The sequence below is a fragment of the Olea europaea genome, unplaced genomic scaffold (genome assembly GCF_002742605.1).
Source record: "Olea europaea var. sylvestris unplaced genomic scaffold, O_europaea_v1 scaffold1542, whole genome shotgun sequence".
NCBI classification, from domain to species: domain Eukaryota; kingdom Viridiplantae; phylum Streptophyta; class Magnoliopsida; order Lamiales; family Oleaceae; genus Olea; species Olea europaea.
In genome coordinates this window covers 68,229-84,293 of record NW_019233014.1, presented here as the reverse complement: position 1 = coordinate 84,293, position 16,065 = coordinate 68,229, and the positions used below count along the sequence as shown (strand labels likewise).

Genomic DNA, 16,065 nt, shown 5'->3' with positions numbered 1-16,065 from the left:
GTATAATTATAATTCATGAATCTAGATAATAAATGCAAATTACGTTTCCAACAGAATCGCATAACTTAGAATGAATTAGGACAGTCTAAATTGCTGATTAAGGTAGCAGCTAGTCGATTTCCTTAATTCTTGCTCTTAAACTTGTCACTGAGATGCGTCTTCATATAGATTTCTTCCAGTGGTTTTGTAATATTATCATCGGGTTTTCAGATTAGATGGTGGTGGCACGCGCTTATCACCACTAGCTTCAACCGCGGCAACAGTGGATTTTTGGTTGTAAACATGATGTAAAACTGAAACTATGAAGTTTTCTGGTTAGAACGCCCTGGGATATTTTAAACAAATGGCTCGCACACGATAAGTCAATGGAAGAAATTGACAGAATTGAATGACAGGAACGATTTGCACAACACTTGATGGATCGATTAGAATTAAATTTGACAGAATTGAATGACAGGAACGATTTGCACAACACTTGATGGACCGGAGAATATAAGCAAAGGATTTCCTACCAATTACCCTTTATTAAATGTCCTTCAATAATCAAAATTTGGCATACCAAACTTGTTTAAGAAGTATACAAATATATGAAAATAATGTAGACAAATATGACTCTATTACCAAGAGTATAATGAGCTCGATTTTTTAACCCATTTCGTAGTTAATAATTAAAAATAATATACTAAGAGTTATGTTGTCTTGGTCAAAAATATTGAGATACACCATAAATTTATTTATATCAGCTTAAAAATTCTCATGTTTATAAGAGTTATGTGATCTTAGTAAAAAAAAAAACGTAAGAGAGAATGGTAGATTAAGTGGTGGTTATTATGAAAATCGTGTTACAAGGAAAAATCTGGATTTTACTTAATTAAAAGTTGTAGGAGTTGCTCTAAGAACCCTCGGAAGGCATTGGAGCTTCAAGCCTTACATAATCATAAAGAACACCACAAAGTGCATCTCCACCCCTGGCCTGGTTAAGAAAAATGCAATTGTCTCCTTTGAAAAACAACGATGAGGAGATACTGATACTGAAAAGTCGATAGAGGCCATGTATACCGTGTCGACAAACTGCATTATCTGCACCTAAATTCAGCACTTGGAATACTAGGTGTTTAATATCCATCTGGTTCACATGCACCTGCAACAAAGGAATATGTATATCATCAAATGAGTCCTTAGATTATTTTGAGTTGTTTCTGCATAAAATCTTTGTGTTCACATCATTTCTGTCTTTTCTCGATTTTTCTCTTTGGTTAAAAGCCAGCTTCGTCATGACGTCTATATCAGGAACAGACCCCAGAACGGGCAATAGTACCTGTAAGTCAGTACGGTTAGCTGATGCAATAGCCAATCTCAACTTATAAATTCCTCCAGTAACTGATTTTAAGTTAAACTTGATTCCCCAGGTTGTTGGAACATACTTGTTATCTGCGTTTCTCCTGCAAGTATAGTAAGTTACATGAAGTGCATTTTTCACCAGGGAACGTAAAAATCAGGCCTAAATACCTGTCCACATGAGCAAAGAACCAGTCTTTCTTCGGATCACTGATACCTACTGTGAAAACTTGATCTGATTCAGGATATATGTCTGTGTATCTATCCCAAAGTCCGTATTGTCTGAACCTGTACAGTATGGTTCATGACCATATGTCGATCTGTTAGGATTAAGCACTAATCCCTACTTACGGAAGCAATAATAAATGATAATAAAAGTTGAAAACGAGCAAATCACATCAAGATTTATAGTGGCTGACCTTCAAGTTAAGAGCTACATCCACATAGTTTAACAAGATGGACGTACTTTGAAAGTGTAATAAGAAGTGGATATGATGCTTACTTTTCAGGGCTGTGAAGAAACAATTTGTTGACATACATCGGGTTCACATCAGGAACATAGAAGTCACTGGCAGTACGATCTGGGAACCCAATCTCCCATATGGTTGGACCATCTCTAGGGGGTACATAGATCAAATTTCCTAGTTGTGTTTGGATTCCTGTGAAACTTTAAAACATTAGGGATTAAGCTCTAATCGCTTCTTAAAATAGGTGTAATAAGCAGAAGAAAAATAAAAAGTAAGCATAGCAACATAGATTTACATTGGTTCACCTACAATACATGTTAACAAGAGTTTTCGGTGACGGTTTATACATGTTTACAATAATCTTGTTTTCCTTTTGTCACATTTACCTGCAGAGATGGTCACCCGTTCTTCGCCCAAGTAATCACCAACGAAACCCGGAACCCAGCCATGAAGGCCATACACTCCCGGTACAATGTTCTTGATTGTAAAATTTCCATTTGAATCTGTCTGTACCCAAAATTGGTAATCCTGCAGTCACAGAAATTCTAAAGCATGTTTGGTATGTAGTAATGAACAGTATATACTATTTGACAAACGGCAAACAGTAAAATTTCCAACTTTTATTTGTTTATAAGTTATAACCTTGCTTTCAATTTGCCATGATCCTTCAGTTCTTGCACCTGATAGACCAATATATGCAGACTTTGCTTGAATTAGGGAATCTGAGACAAATCTAGATATATTTGAGAAGAAATTGAATAAGCAGCTAGTTAAAATGTAAAACAATTTAAAAAATAAGCAAGTTATCTATGAAGTTCTTTACCTCTTTCTTTCCTGAACAATATTTATTTCAAAAGGGATGAAATTGTTACCTGTCTTGGACGAGCAGTCGGCCTGTAGCTGAACCGCGCTCGTTGGAAGTAAGATAATATGGTGAAGACACAAAATCATATGGCCATAACGACTCTTCAAATAACCTCTAGGATAAGATCGTCCAAGAAAAAAAAAATGGATTAATAAATTGATATAACGAACTACTGATGCCCAGGAAGAACATATCAATATGTGATGATCTTTGAGTAGATCCAGCAATACGCTGAACAGATGGAGAAAAAGAATTCATATAGCCGATCTCAAATTTTATTAACAATGTTGCAGGCCAACTCAATTGAAACGAAAGAGCTGAAAAATTGCATTAAATAGTACCTGATTCTTTGCATCTATCCATAAATTGTGTGCTTTTGATATATCCGTGGTCGAATTGAGGTATACAAAGAAGGGGCCGAATACTTTCCTCCATGTTTCACCTTCTTCAAAGTGAGCCAAAATATCATTGCCAATGTAATGAGTTCCATGGAACATCTGTGACCCAAAGCTCAAGTATTTCAGCTCGGTTGTTTCGTGTTTTATGCCTTAAAAGAAAAACCACAAGAATTCTTTTTTGCTTTCACGTCAATGTACTAGATGTAGTGACTTGAAGGGAAATTTGATACTAATTAATGGGAGCAAGAGGGAGAAAGGTTACTGCAAGGCAAGCTGGACCAGTATGTGCTGTGAAATTTTGCTTGAAATTCATGGCTCGGAAAGATGATCCAGAAACCGATGATCGGGTGGGAGCTTATCCATCCGTGGACTCCGGCATCTTTGTTATCCATAGAATACTGGTATTTGTCGTCTACCTGATTTATTTTCATACGTAGTACAATCATCAACTTGGATATGCATTTTTAACATTACTAGGCTGCACATGACAAAATAAATTTTCACTTGCCTCTCCTTTGAGGTCTGGATTAATTGGATTGATAAGCAGAACAGATTCAGGTACAATAAGCTGTTTGCTCCTATCTGGGAGAATATCCTCTGGCATTGGCATTATTCGTTGTTTCTCATCTGTGATTGCCATGTAATGAAACCTGATTCAATAGTCGAAGATATAATTCAAATAAATAAGTTCGTCCCCACTTTAACAGCTAAGTTAAACGATATACAAGAGGGAATTCAACTTTTCTCTTCGCAACTTAAACGCCATTCTTGTTTGAGCCAGATCAAAGGCAGGGCATCCTGGAGGACGCTCGCATATTGCGTAGCAGTAGAAACCTGAGACTCCACTCCTCACAATGTATCTGAAAACTAACAATCTGTTATGTTTGACAAATCCTTGTGAAAATTTTGAGGGAAAAGGCTAGTAGTATACCTCAAGTCAACAGTGAGTGGCAGTTTGGTTCCAGGAGTTGAAGGATCATAAGTACTCTTGAATGAAACCTCCACATTATCATTGCTAAAAGTAATCACACTATACTCAGATCCTCTAAGCCTGAATTGGAAATAATAAATTTTTAGATTCTATTCCCCAGAAAATGGCTGACAGAAAATACGTACAACTGATATCTGTCCTGTCCTCCTGGCGAGCTCCAGTTGATATCCCAATACCTGTATGCATGTTCTACCCATTATAAGAACAATAGTTGTGTAATATCAGAACTAATTTTCTTGAATAAAGGTGTTTGTACAGGGCAATTTACAGGTGCTGAAATGACAACGCCTTATTGGCTATTTTAACTTTGATTTTTGTTCAAAATTCCATAAAATGCTGCCATCTGACATTCTGAAATTCCATCTGGCAAATCTGTGTGCTTGTAGCAGTGTTGAATTTTCAAAAAAAAAAAAAAAAAAAAAAAGGTTAAACCCTAACCTTAAGGGTCCCTCACCACCCCTGCCCTGGAGCATCGTGAGGGAGGTAAATCGCAGATTATGCCTCCAAGGGTATAGGGTGAAAGGCTGCTTGTACACTTGCACTTACCCAAGGGCCAAATCCATATTTCAGGATTCGAACTCTTGACGCAGCAGTCTCAAGTAAAGCTGGATTTCTCCACCCTCCTCTTTTACCACTTGGAGATGTGCCCTGGGGGCAGCAGTGTTGAATTTTCGTTATCATCTTTGGTGGTGTTTATTATTTAGCGTGGCTTTGCATCGATTTGGGATTGAGTTAAGTTGTCTTCCGGTTTTGAGTACTTCGTACACTTTTGCATCCCCCTTTTCTATCAGTGAACGTTTCATATCCTCATGCAAACATAGGCTTAACAACCCAAAATATGATTTTCATTTTACTTCTGAATTTCAGCTAAAAAATGTATATCCACAGTTAGATTGTTGTATAGCCATAATAAATATCAAGAAGAAGTAAAGCCACTTTATGCAATATGATATAAAACTGATAAATGAAAATTCTGATTTCTCTAATATGCAACAAAAATCTCTGAAAGTTACCCTCTATTCAATTCATTTGACTTGATATCTAGGAGATTACCCATTCCTCCATACTTTATGCCAGTCAATAGTCCTTGTGGTTTTGATATAGTCAGCCTCACCACTCCATTACCCAGTATAATCTGCAAAATAGTGCATATTTTTTAGTGGGAAAGATTCAAGGATATAATCTGCAAAATAGTGCCTATTTTTTAGTATAAAAGATTCAAGGATAAAATTCGGCATCACTTAAAAGGTAATTTAGGCTAATTCTCTTAATAAGAATACTAATCACAAAAGTATTGACCTTTTAAGATGAAACCAAGTGTCAATAAACAAGAGGGTGTGGGGTGAGTGGAGGGCTTAGCTTACATAAGACCTTTGGGTGATCAAAGTCACATTTTCCTTTGCCATAATTGAAGTTGGCTTCCTCTGTTTCCTCTGAAAATGTTGAAGCTTCAGTGATTTTGGTTTACTTGTATATTTATGCATAGGGAAAAAACTTCGAACAAGAAAAAGTATAAGAAAGCAAGTTTATAGGCTGTTTCTTGTCTTATTGTAAGTGAATACATTTTTTTTGTTGGAATTCTTGTTAATATCAGCTATAGAATAAGATATTCTTGATCTTTGCTGTGACAAAATTAAGAATGTTTTCATTGACAATGCTATCTTCACATTAAATCCAATCTAGTATTGGTTGAAAAATGTTGCACACCACACAAGTGGGCTTCGTAAACTGATATAAGTAATACAAATATTGAATAAGAAAACAATAGATTTAATGTGATGTCGACACGTGTAGCAACGCTATCTCATTGGAGTGTGGCAAGTGATGATCATGCATTAAAAGGGAAAGTATGACATGATAGTTAGAGATAATTTTTATACCGTCGATTCTAAATTAACGTATTTACATTTTTCACGTAGTGTTTCTCGATATTATATTCTACATTTCACATTAGTCCATTTTCCATAAAGAGATACTACAAGATGTTTTTGTTAAGTTATTGTTATAATTTTTATTTGTCGTTATTATGAGAAATGATTGCCAACCTTCCATGTGTATATCTCGATCTATTCAAATGCAATATTTAATGTTTATTAAAATGACAAATTAAAATTTTATCAGTAATTTCAAAATTTATTACACAATACTATTTATTAGCAAACTAATTAATAAATAATTTTAAGATTATTACTTAATTTTTGGCTACAATATAAGACCCAAAAATATAAAAATAAAAATTCCTTAAATGCGTTTCCAAGCCGCATCCTCTTCACCAAACAAAGACAGAATTGACCCAATTGGGTAACTGAAAATCTCCGCTCCACTCAGTGAGGATGGGCCTCGATTCAGCGGAGAAAACCTCCTCCACCCACAACATCCCACCAACCATTTCCATTTTTATATATTATTTTTATCATTATATAACATATTATCTATTACCTATTACACATATATATACTCACTCCTACACCTGTACACCAAATATATTTATCTGTGCCAAAGATTCTGAATTAGGTTCCAAGAATACCATTTTCAAGAAAAAGGAACGTTTTTAGCTTTTGAATCAGTAAGTGATCTTGAATCTCTTGTCTGAATTTCTCAATATAAGGATTTTCTCATTTTTAGATGCTCCCAACTGCATCAAGTTTGTGTCTCTTATGCTACTCTGTATATACTTCTTTTGTTTATGGTGTGAGAGATCTATTTCTATGAAATTTGATTTGGGTAGGAGAATGAGATTTGAATTGGGTTCTATATGTTATTTAATTTCATTGGTTATGAGGTGATGTCTGTGTATGATACAGAAGGGAATTCTAACTAGAATCCTTTAAAATATATGAGAAATATAGGATTTTGATTACCTTGATTTGACCAGATTTTGATATTATATGTCTATGATGATTGCAGAAAATGTGTACGTATTGAACTATCAATTCTATGATCTAATGATAAACTGAACCCAATGCTAAAAGCTACTTCTACAATTTGTCACCTTTAAAGAGGTTTGGTTCTTGACATTTTGCTCAATGAGTTTAATTTTATAGACGAATGACCATCACCTGATTTGTTTTAGCTCCAGAAATAATTATGCATATGTGACATTTATCAAGGTAAGGATTTTGGCAGAGAGAGAGAGGTGTGAGATCATTGTTCTAATATTCTTCTTTATAGTGAAAATTTTGTCACGACAAGTTGAATTAGTATCACATTGAGGGTGAGTCTCTGAAATTTGTGTGCATGCTTGTTATTGCACTTTTGTTAATTGGGATAAGCGATGAATCCCTAATATGATGCCTTTATCAGACATATACAAAGATGAGGGGAGGGGGACTGTGGCAACTTGGTCAATCAATTACTCGTCAATTAGCTCAGGCTAATAAGAAGACTATCACTCGTCGATGCTTTGCATCCGAAGCTGATCTGAAGAAGACAGTTCTGTATGACTTCCATGTCTCCAATGGGGGAAAGATGGTGCCTTTTGCTGGCTGGAGCATGCCAATCCAGTACAAGGACTCAATTATGGACTCTACATTAAACTGTAGGGAGAATGGCAGCCTTTTCGATGTTTCTCATATGTGTGGTTTAAGTCTCAAAGGGAAGGACTGCATACCATTTCTTGAGAAGTTAGTGGTTGCCGATGTTGCTGGTCTTGCACCCAGGACGGGGACTTTGACAGTTTTCACAAATGAGAAGGGAGGTGCAATTGACGATTCGGTGATAACTAAGGTGACAAATGACCACATATACCTGGTTGTTAATGCAGGATGCAGAGATAAAGATCTTGCCCATATTGAGGAACATATGAAGTCATTCACATCGAAAGGTGGTGATGTCGCTTGGCACATCCATGATGAGCGGTCCCTTTTAGCCCTCCAGGTCAGTTAATCACATTTCTACCATTATCGTTATCCTTGTTTTTAGCTTCCGTTGAAAGTTTTAGCTATTAAACTTAAAAAGGAATATAATAAACGAGACCTATTTTAAGAAATTCTCAGGCTGTTGGATTTTCAGTTTTACTTTTTCGTTGTCGTCTTCCATTGTTTTTGTTTTCTTGGTTATTTTTTCTCCAGGGTGTTAATGTTTGTTTTTTGAAGGGACGTTCACAAGAATGTTAAGAGTGTGTGTGTGTGTGTGTATAGCTTGTTATTCTTTAAGATCTCGTGCTTATACGACTTCTCCTCGTGTCTGGTGCAGGGTCCCCTTGCGGCCCCAGTTCTACAGCACCTGACAAGAGATGATTTGAGTAAGGTTTACTTCAGTGACTTTCGCATCTTGGATATCAATGGTGTTTCCTGCTTCCTTACGAGAACCGGGTGTGTTGCATTTCCTCAAGTTGTTTGTTTAAATAATTGCTGTCTTAAAAATTAAGAGGGACCAAGAGATCTTAACATCTGACAATTATGGGAGAGTCGATTAGATTTTTATTTATTTACCTTTTCATGTTTCTTCAAAACTTGCACAATTTTCAGAAGTTAATTCTATGCAGTTCTTAGTGTACTCTACTAGAAAGAAAAAGGAGCAGAAATCTTGTTCGCTATATTGTTGAGTTCTGTCAACTACTGCTTCTTTGAAAGTTACTGACATCGAAACTTTATGAACTTTCAGGTATACTGGTGAAGATGGCTTCGAAATTTCAGTTCCTTCAGAGCATTCTGTTGATCTTGCTAAAGCTATTCTGGAGAAATCGGATGGTAAGGTACGGTTGACAGGTTTAGGTGCCCGAGACAGTCTTCGACTCGAAGCTGGATTGTGTTTATATGGCAACGACATGGAGCAGCACATAACACCAGTGGAGGCAGGACTTACATGGGCCATAGGGAAGAGACGAAGGGCAGAAGGAGGTTTCCTCGGTGCTGAAGTAATACTCAAACAAATCGAAGAGGGCCCAAAAATAAGGCGAGTTGGTTTTATCTCTTCAGGTCCCCCAGCCAGAAGTCATAGCGAGGTTCAAGACGATAAAGGACAAAACATAGGAGAAGTCACCAGCGGAGGATTTAGCCCCTGCCTAAAGAAGAACATAGCCATGGGGTACATAAAATCTGGACAACACAAGGCGGGGACGAAAGTTAAGGTTGTGATTCGGGGAAAGTCCTATGATGGACTTGTCACGAAAATGCCATTTGTACCCACAAAGTACTACAAGCCATCCTAATTGTATGTTGATTCTTGAAGTTTTTCGAATTCCCTACTGTTACCTTTGCCTTTCTTGGTGAACTGATTGTGTTGCAATCAAATCTGATGGGTGCAATTAAAGGTGTTTTATGAGTTGCATGCCAAGTTATTTTCTTCATGTATGTTTATCTTCTAGATGTGTTGATTAGTGGACACAATAGATCAAGTCGTACATTGGACAAGATTTTAATTTTTATTTTTATTTTTTAATAGTATCTGATGCAGTCCAATTCACTCTACTTAACATGTTATTGTCAATTTGATGGTTATTTTCACTAATATCTTGAGTCTTTGAACGCGAAATTTGTATTACGTGGCAAAAGAATTTTTTTTCCCTTTTATATTTGACAAAGTTGATGAAGTGGGAGAACAAACAAAAAGGGTGAGATCATTTATCATAGAGGGAAATTAATTATTATCTAAAAGTAGAGACTTTTTAAATATAGGATATTCTCTATTTTGAAAGGGAAATCTTAAAATTATATTTCAAGAAATTCTTTAAATCAACATTTTAATTCAGCACCCGTTTAGATTTAATTATTTGGTATTATAATTTTTAGAATAGTATTTTTTTTTTTTTTAAATGTGTTGTTGAAAAAGAACGAAATTTTTTTGATTTACTGTGATATGTTTTTTATGAAAGATTGTGGTGTAAATAAGAAAGAAAAATTATATTGTGAAAAATGGGGGCCAAAAGTGGGATTAGAGAGTGGATTTGACTCTTCAAATTTAGTGAGCTCACTCTTAATAATTAAATATATTCAAATTATTCCAATTATCAATAGAGAAAATAATATAATAATTTGGAGGGAAGTCGGTAAAAATAAAAGATTATAAAAATAATAATTTATTTTTTGAGAGTATTAAAATTAAATGTTAAATATAATGAGTCCATTGGAGTATTTAAAAATTTTACTTTCTAAATTTATAGATACTCTTTAAGTCCCCGTTTTGGTCCCCATTAATTTTCATTTCATTACATTTCATTTTTTTATCCTATTTTCAATCACATAATCTTTCATAAAATAATATTACACGTAAATCACAAATTTCCTTCTTTTTCAACCACTCATTTTTCAAAAAAAAACACTATTCCAATTATTTTCATCTCCAAAAAATAGGGGCCAAACGTGGGCTTGTAGACTATATTATTTAAAAATAGAGAATCTTTTAAAGATGTTATAATAATATTTTAATATATAGATTATAAAAAGTAGGATCGTTGACCAAACAAATCAAAAGGGTGTTTCACCTAAAAGTTGTATTCACAAATACAAACCTGTAGCTTGTACAGAAAAATTCTGCCAAAATTTTGTCAAAAGATACTTGACAGATTTTTATTGGACATGGCAAAAAGAAAAAAATAATAATAATAATAACAGACCAACCAAATGCTGCCACAACAACATCCGATGAAATTCTGGCTGGTTTGCTTCTATACATACAAATATATATGGTCACAGATATTTGTATTTAGCATCTCCTCAAAATTTAACTAGATTGTGAAAGTTTTTGTTTGTCTTTTAGCATTATTGAGAAAAACTAATGTTTTGAATAGTGATTTTTCAAATAATGTGGGGTTAAAAAATATAAAAAGGTTTTAGGTTTATATGTAAAATATTTTATTGTGTGAACGTATTGTTAAAAATAAGTATGAAAATTAAAAAATTTTGTTTTAAAGAAAGATAAACATGAGCTTTGGATTAAATGTTACACGTAGAAAAAATTCATAATTATGATCATTTAAGAAAACAATTGGAAAATTAACAAATTTATAAGAAACTTTGGAAGAAAATCAGGTGGTATTTACTATGGTTTGTTATGATAAATGATCGTGACTTAGTATGATGTCTAACTGTGACACAATCTTGTGACATGTTAGTTACATTCATTTGATCACTTGCTTTTTGAAAAAAAAAAAATGTTAATGTCTAATTAACGAAATTAAAACTTAAACAACGTGATTTCGAGTTATTTTCTTTTGCAAGAACGCATGACGTTGTGTAAAAGTTGTACAAAATGCACATGGCTCACAAGTATGAACATTATCCATTACACTATTCTATTTTCACAACTTCTCGTTCTAATTATTAATTATGCCGATTCGGACCATTGATGTAAACAAATAAAAATAGTTGTGACTGCATATATAATTTTTCCTTGGAAGAAGGTGGAGTCGAATCCACGTTCCAAACTAACGGTATTTTTGGATAGAATTGGACAAATTATGCCAAGAATATAAAGGTTTGGATAAAAATGAAAGATGAACAAAAATTTGAGACCATTTGCGCCAATTTTCCAATTCTTTATGAATTCATCAATTCGATTTGACCGTTTAAAATGATAGGATTGGGGAAAAGGTGGATCTTGCTTCTTGCACACACGAAGTTGTAAAACCCTAATCCCATTCCTCTTTCAGGTTTCATCTTCTCTGATAAGTCTATACTCCTCCTAAAAACCCATACCTCTATTTTTCTGACAACACCAAATCTCAGAGAAAAGGAATAACAAAATGATCCAATTACTTTTTACTCTGATATTCATGGAGATTGCAATAACTGTGATGTTCGTGTTCAAAACGCCATTTAGGAAGCTGGTGATAATGGGCCTGGACAGGGTCAAGAGGGGACGCGGTCCGATTGTGGTCAAGACTGTGGCGGGGACTATTTTTGTAGTGATGATGTCCAGCGGGTACAATGTGGCGGCGATCCATAGGCGTTGGATTGATGATGGTGACATCAACTCTACTGACCAGATTCTTCTTGCTAAGCATCTTCTTGAAGCTTCTCTCATGGGTAATAGTTCCAAAAATATTGTTTTGTTTTTCAATTTGGTCATTTAGTTTATGAAAAATCCAAAATTATGCTGCACTGACCTATACGTTATAACTGTTTATCTGTATGTATTGGGATCCATTGGCATTTTTATATCAGGTTTATCATCAATCTTTATCAGTTTTGAAATGTTATATATTTATTATAACAAGGATTTTGAGTATTTCTTTTTGAAAATCAGGGCTTTAGCAAATATTTGCTTTGAAAATTGGATATTTTTCTTGTTGTAAGCTTTACAATTGTCAGATCTTTGATCAAGAAATGAATCGAGCCCCTCCTGCGACTGTGCATGTCGAATTCATTTGTATTCAGTTCATGTCAAAATTAATATCCAATCATAAGTTTTGTAATTTTATATATCATAAACATCTATTATAATCTACTAGTGGGAGAGAGAGTACCACTAATAGTCTAATGCCGGTGCTTAACTCACAACCTGAGGAATTTGTTTTGAGAGTGTACTTTGCAGAGTGCATAGTAAGTCAAGCTTTAGCTCCGATCAGTGTTTATGTCATATTACATCAAAATGCAAATTTCCTTTATCTCTCTGTTGGAAGACGAGCAAATCAGAAGATCCTTTCTATTGGCCAGAACGAAATTAGATCTTGTGGAATCATATTGAATATTTGACGATACATTTGTGTACCTTTCTAAAGTGTTTACCTCCAAGTATGATTCAGCAATAATGGCGGAAATGTGAAAGCTCATATATACAAATTTATTTTTTGAATTTGAATCTAGTGACAATGGTTATTTTATAGTTTACAGTTGGGAAGGAAGTTTTTCCTCCAAATCCTGTAAACATGGGACTTGAGATAGCAGATTTGCAATCATTGTCACTATATTATTCCTGCATTGACTGAAATTATGGAAAATTATTACATGCAAAATAAATATGTGGACTGTATTTATATGTGACCTTTTTTTAATTTGTGCAAATTTGTTGCAGGATTTTCTTTGTTCCTGGCATTTATGATTGATAGATTACATCATTATATCCGAGAACTTCGCATAAGAAGGAAGAGCATGGAAGCTGTAAAGAAACAGAACCAAGCTTTTGAGAATGGAAAAACTCCAGGTTCAGACGAAATCAAAGCTTTGGAACAAAAGAAGACTGCATTGCATGAAAAGATTATGCAATTGGAGTCAAAGCTCGAGGAAAAGATTAAAGAGGCAAACAGTGCAGAAGCCAATGCTACAGCTTTAAAGAAACAATCAGAAGGATTTCTTCTTGAATATGATCGTTTGCTCGAGGAAAATCAGAACCTTCGAAGCCAGTTGCAATCTCTAGATCGAAAATGGTCTCATTCCAATAGCAAAAAGGTTATTTAAAGAAACATGTCTGTGTTTTTGTTGATCTTTTCTAAATTTTGAGTGTCTTGCAGTTGATGTTTTCACAGCATGGTATATTGTGGTTGTAACTCGGCTCTTCAATGGAAAAAAACGTAGAAAGAGAAAAAAAAAAGAAAAAAAAAAGTATATCCATTCTGATGATTTACTGAATTACTCGTTCCAACAAAATTGTAAAATTATAGAAGGGAGAAATATATATATATATATATATATTTGGAAAAGTATTATTGCGATGTTGGTTCAATCGATCTTCTTGATGTTGTATTATAAATTTGTAGTACCGTTTACCTTTCTAGTAACTACATAGTAAGTCAATAGGAGTGTGCTTTGGCACCTAAGCGGTAAATATGAGATGGAAGTTACACAAATGGGATTAAGTCCCCAGCCCTTGGGTTCGCAGCGTGGGCTGGGCATCAGGAGGGAGCTAAAAGGGAAAAATGATGGTAGGATTGAAGTTTGAAAGATGGGACATTGTTGAGATAGCTACATATAGAGTAAAAATAGCTCTCTTTTCATTCACGAAGTTAAAAATGTGTATTTTTAGCCCATTTAATTGATTATGAGTATCGGGTTTTGACTTTTGACTTGCGGTTAAAAAGTTAAGTAAAAATTATGGGTCCTAAGAAATTTGAATATAAATGAAGTTTTACTAGTTTATAAATATACATCCCTTGAAAGACAATTATAAGCTTTGACAAACATACACTTAACCTTTCCGTCGAAAGGAACAAGGTAAATGAGATTTTGATAGATATAAGAAGTGTCGCTCCTTCGAATAGCCCCTGTTCAATAACCTAAAGAGAAATTGGGGGAAAATCATGGGCGGACCCAAGGGGGGGTTCTCGGGGGCACGTGACCCCCCAACTTTTGAATTTTTTTTTTCTTTTTTTAATTAATCATGTTTGGTATCAATTGAAATCTTAATTTTAATTTAAATCAAAGTTAACAATTAATTTTAATAATATATTTCATGAAATTCTTAACTTTTTTAATTTTTTTCAAAATATACTAAAAATATAATTTTAATCTCCACTAAGTAAGAACAAAATCATAATAAATTTGAATTTTTTTACATTTCTTTTACTCTATCTTACGCACTCCCTCACGCCTATTATCAAAACATTAATCCTTCTAATTTTTTTTTTTAAATTTTGTTTATAACTTTTCTACAAATTATTACATCTACAACAAATTTTCACTTTTCAATCAAATTTGGATTTTCTCCTATCCCATTTGTGTAAATAGAATGTGTGTGAACTAATTTTATCCAATTTACTTATATTTAACGAATTGTATTTATTTGATTGAATATTGGTTATATATTTTTCTTTTCAATCACTTGAATTGATTGTTTTTATTAAATATACTATAATTTTTTTTAAATATAAACTCATATTTTTTTGTAATGAGCAAATTATTAATAAAACGATTTTTAGAAATCAAATGGATGAAAATGATTAACAAAATATTAATAAAGAAATTTTTTTAAAATGTAAATTTACTATTTCTCGAGTCGAGTATAAATCATTTAAAAATTAAGAACAAAGTAGTCGATTTTGTAAAAAGTTTGATTGTGCCTCCCTAATTAAAAAATTCTGCGTCCACCCCCGAAAAACTATATTTTGAATAGTGAATTTTTGAAGAATGTGCAGTTAAAAAATAGAAAAAAATTAGTCTTATATACAATATATTTTATTATGTGAATGTGTGATTAAAAATTATTATAATAATAAAGAGATTTGAAACAACTTTCCTATTTTATGTTTATATAACACCAAAAAATGAAACAAAAAATATCACAAAACAAGAGTGATTCGGTGCTGCTAGGCGTACAGAAAGGGGGTTCACAGGGGAATCTGACCTGGCTGGGAAAAAAAAAGAAAAATAAAATAAAAAGGACAAAAACCGTTTGGAAATCGGGCAGTCCTCATTTGGCTTTGAACATATTTCCCCCAATTTCAAAACCCTTCCCGACTCTCCTTCACTGTTTCCACCGGCCTCCATAAAAGACGGCGAGACAACACCATAAAAAGCATCTCCAGCTCCGGCCATCTTCAAAATAGGTGAAGAAGAAGAATAGTCCATCGTCAAATCGAGGATTCGTGGAAATCGAAAAAGTTCAAACGTTGCCCATCTTCCACCGCCGCGAAGCATCCTCCACCGCCCAACTGAAAACGACATATTTTTCTAGTCTATACATCTCAAGTAAGTGTGTGACGTCTAACCTTTGGTCAAAGGATGAAATCTCTATGACAGCCATGAAGTCACCGAACTGAAACGAAGCGAAATTGTTGAAAAAACATTTGTAAAAATAATGGAAGGAATTAAATAGGTAGTTTTTGTTTGTGTAATTAAAAGTTGAACAAACAAATTGATTCATATTACTTTCATCTGGTTGTTGTCGAATTCAATCATGTGGAACTGATTTGAATCTGATTTCTTTGAGCACTCTTTGAAATACATTAAAATTAAGTTTCAATAATCTGATTATTCTTCATGTCGTTTAATACATTTCAGTTTATTAAGTATCTAAATAGCCATCTGTTATTTGAATGTTAAACTGCATAGTGCATACTCTGTAGCTGTGTATTGTGCACTAGTAATTATACATGAGACTGTAAAAATCTCAACTTCCCATGGGTCATAA

The 16,065-nt window shown here is 33.9% G+C and overlaps 3 protein-coding genes across 3 annotated transcripts; 2 read left to right on the top strand and 1 right to left on the bottom strand.

Annotated features, from left to right (window-relative positions):
* Positions 1-853: 853 nt before the first annotated feature.
* LOC111376657 lies at positions 854-2,322 on the bottom strand. The gene is made up of 5 exons (XM_022999628.1): positions 2,192-2,322; positions 1,841-1,997; positions 1,510-1,626; positions 1,319-1,442; positions 854-1,141 (listed from the first exon to the last, which is right to left on the bottom strand). Exons 2-5 carry the CDS (start codon positions 1,876-1,878, stop codon positions 893-895), a joined length of 528 nt encoding a protein of 175 aa, XP_022855396.1. The 5' UTR covers positions 1,879-1,997; positions 2,192-2,322; the 3' UTR covers positions 854-892.
* Positions 2,323-6,421: 4,099 nt separating this feature from the next.
* On the top strand, positions 6,422-9,441 carry LOC111376655 (aminomethyltransferase, mitochondrial-like). Its single transcript, XM_022999626.1, has 4 exons — positions 6,422-6,625; positions 7,363-7,935; positions 8,254-8,372; positions 8,665-9,441. The coding sequence occupies exons 2-4, from the start codon at positions 7,375-7,377 to the stop codon at positions 9,209-9,211; spliced, it is 1,227 nt and encodes a 408-aa protein (XP_022855394.1). The 5' UTR covers positions 6,422-6,625; positions 7,363-7,374; the 3' UTR covers positions 9,212-9,441.
* Positions 9,442-11,562: 2,121 nt separating this feature from the next.
* LOC111376654 (B-cell receptor-associated protein 31-like) lies at positions 11,563-13,530 on the top strand. The gene is made up of 2 exons (XM_022999625.1): positions 11,563-12,026; positions 13,015-13,530. Exons 1-2 carry the CDS (start codon positions 11,744-11,746, stop codon positions 13,395-13,397), a joined length of 666 nt encoding a protein of 221 aa, XP_022855393.1. The 5' UTR covers positions 11,563-11,743; the 3' UTR covers positions 13,398-13,530.
* Positions 13,531-16,065: the final 2,535 nt, after the last annotated feature.

Coding starts and splice junctions, on each gene's coding strand:
- LOC111376654 (XM_022999625.1), top strand. CDS start 11,744: ATGATCCAATTACTTTTTACTCTGATATTCATGGAGATTGCAATAACT. Junction 12,027..13,014: donor TCTTGAAGCTTCTCTCATGG/GTAATAGTTCCA, acceptor AATTTGTTGCAG/GATTTTCTTTGTTCCTGGCA.
- LOC111376655 (XM_022999626.1), top strand. CDS start 7,375: ATGAGGGGAGGGGGACTGTGGCAACTTGGTCAATCAATTACTCGTCAA. Junction 7,936..8,253: donor GGTCCCTTTTAGCCCTCCAG/GTCAGTTAATCA, acceptor TGTCTGGTGCAG/GGTCCCCTTGCGGCCCCAGT. Junction 8,373..8,664: donor TGCTTCCTTACGAGAACCGG/GTGTGTTGCATT, acceptor ATGAACTTTCAG/GTATACTGGTGAAGATGGCT.
- LOC111376657 (XM_022999628.1), bottom strand. CDS start 1,878: ATGTATGTCAACAAATTGTTTCTTCACAGCCCTGAAAA. Junction 1,443..1,509: donor TTCTTTGCTCATGTGGACAG/GTATTTAGGCCT, acceptor CTATACTTGCAG/GAGAAACGCAGATAACAAGT. Junction 1,142..1,318: donor CTAACCGTACTGACTTACAG/GTACTATTGCCC, acceptor CCTTTGTTGCAG/GTGCATGTGAACCAGATGGA.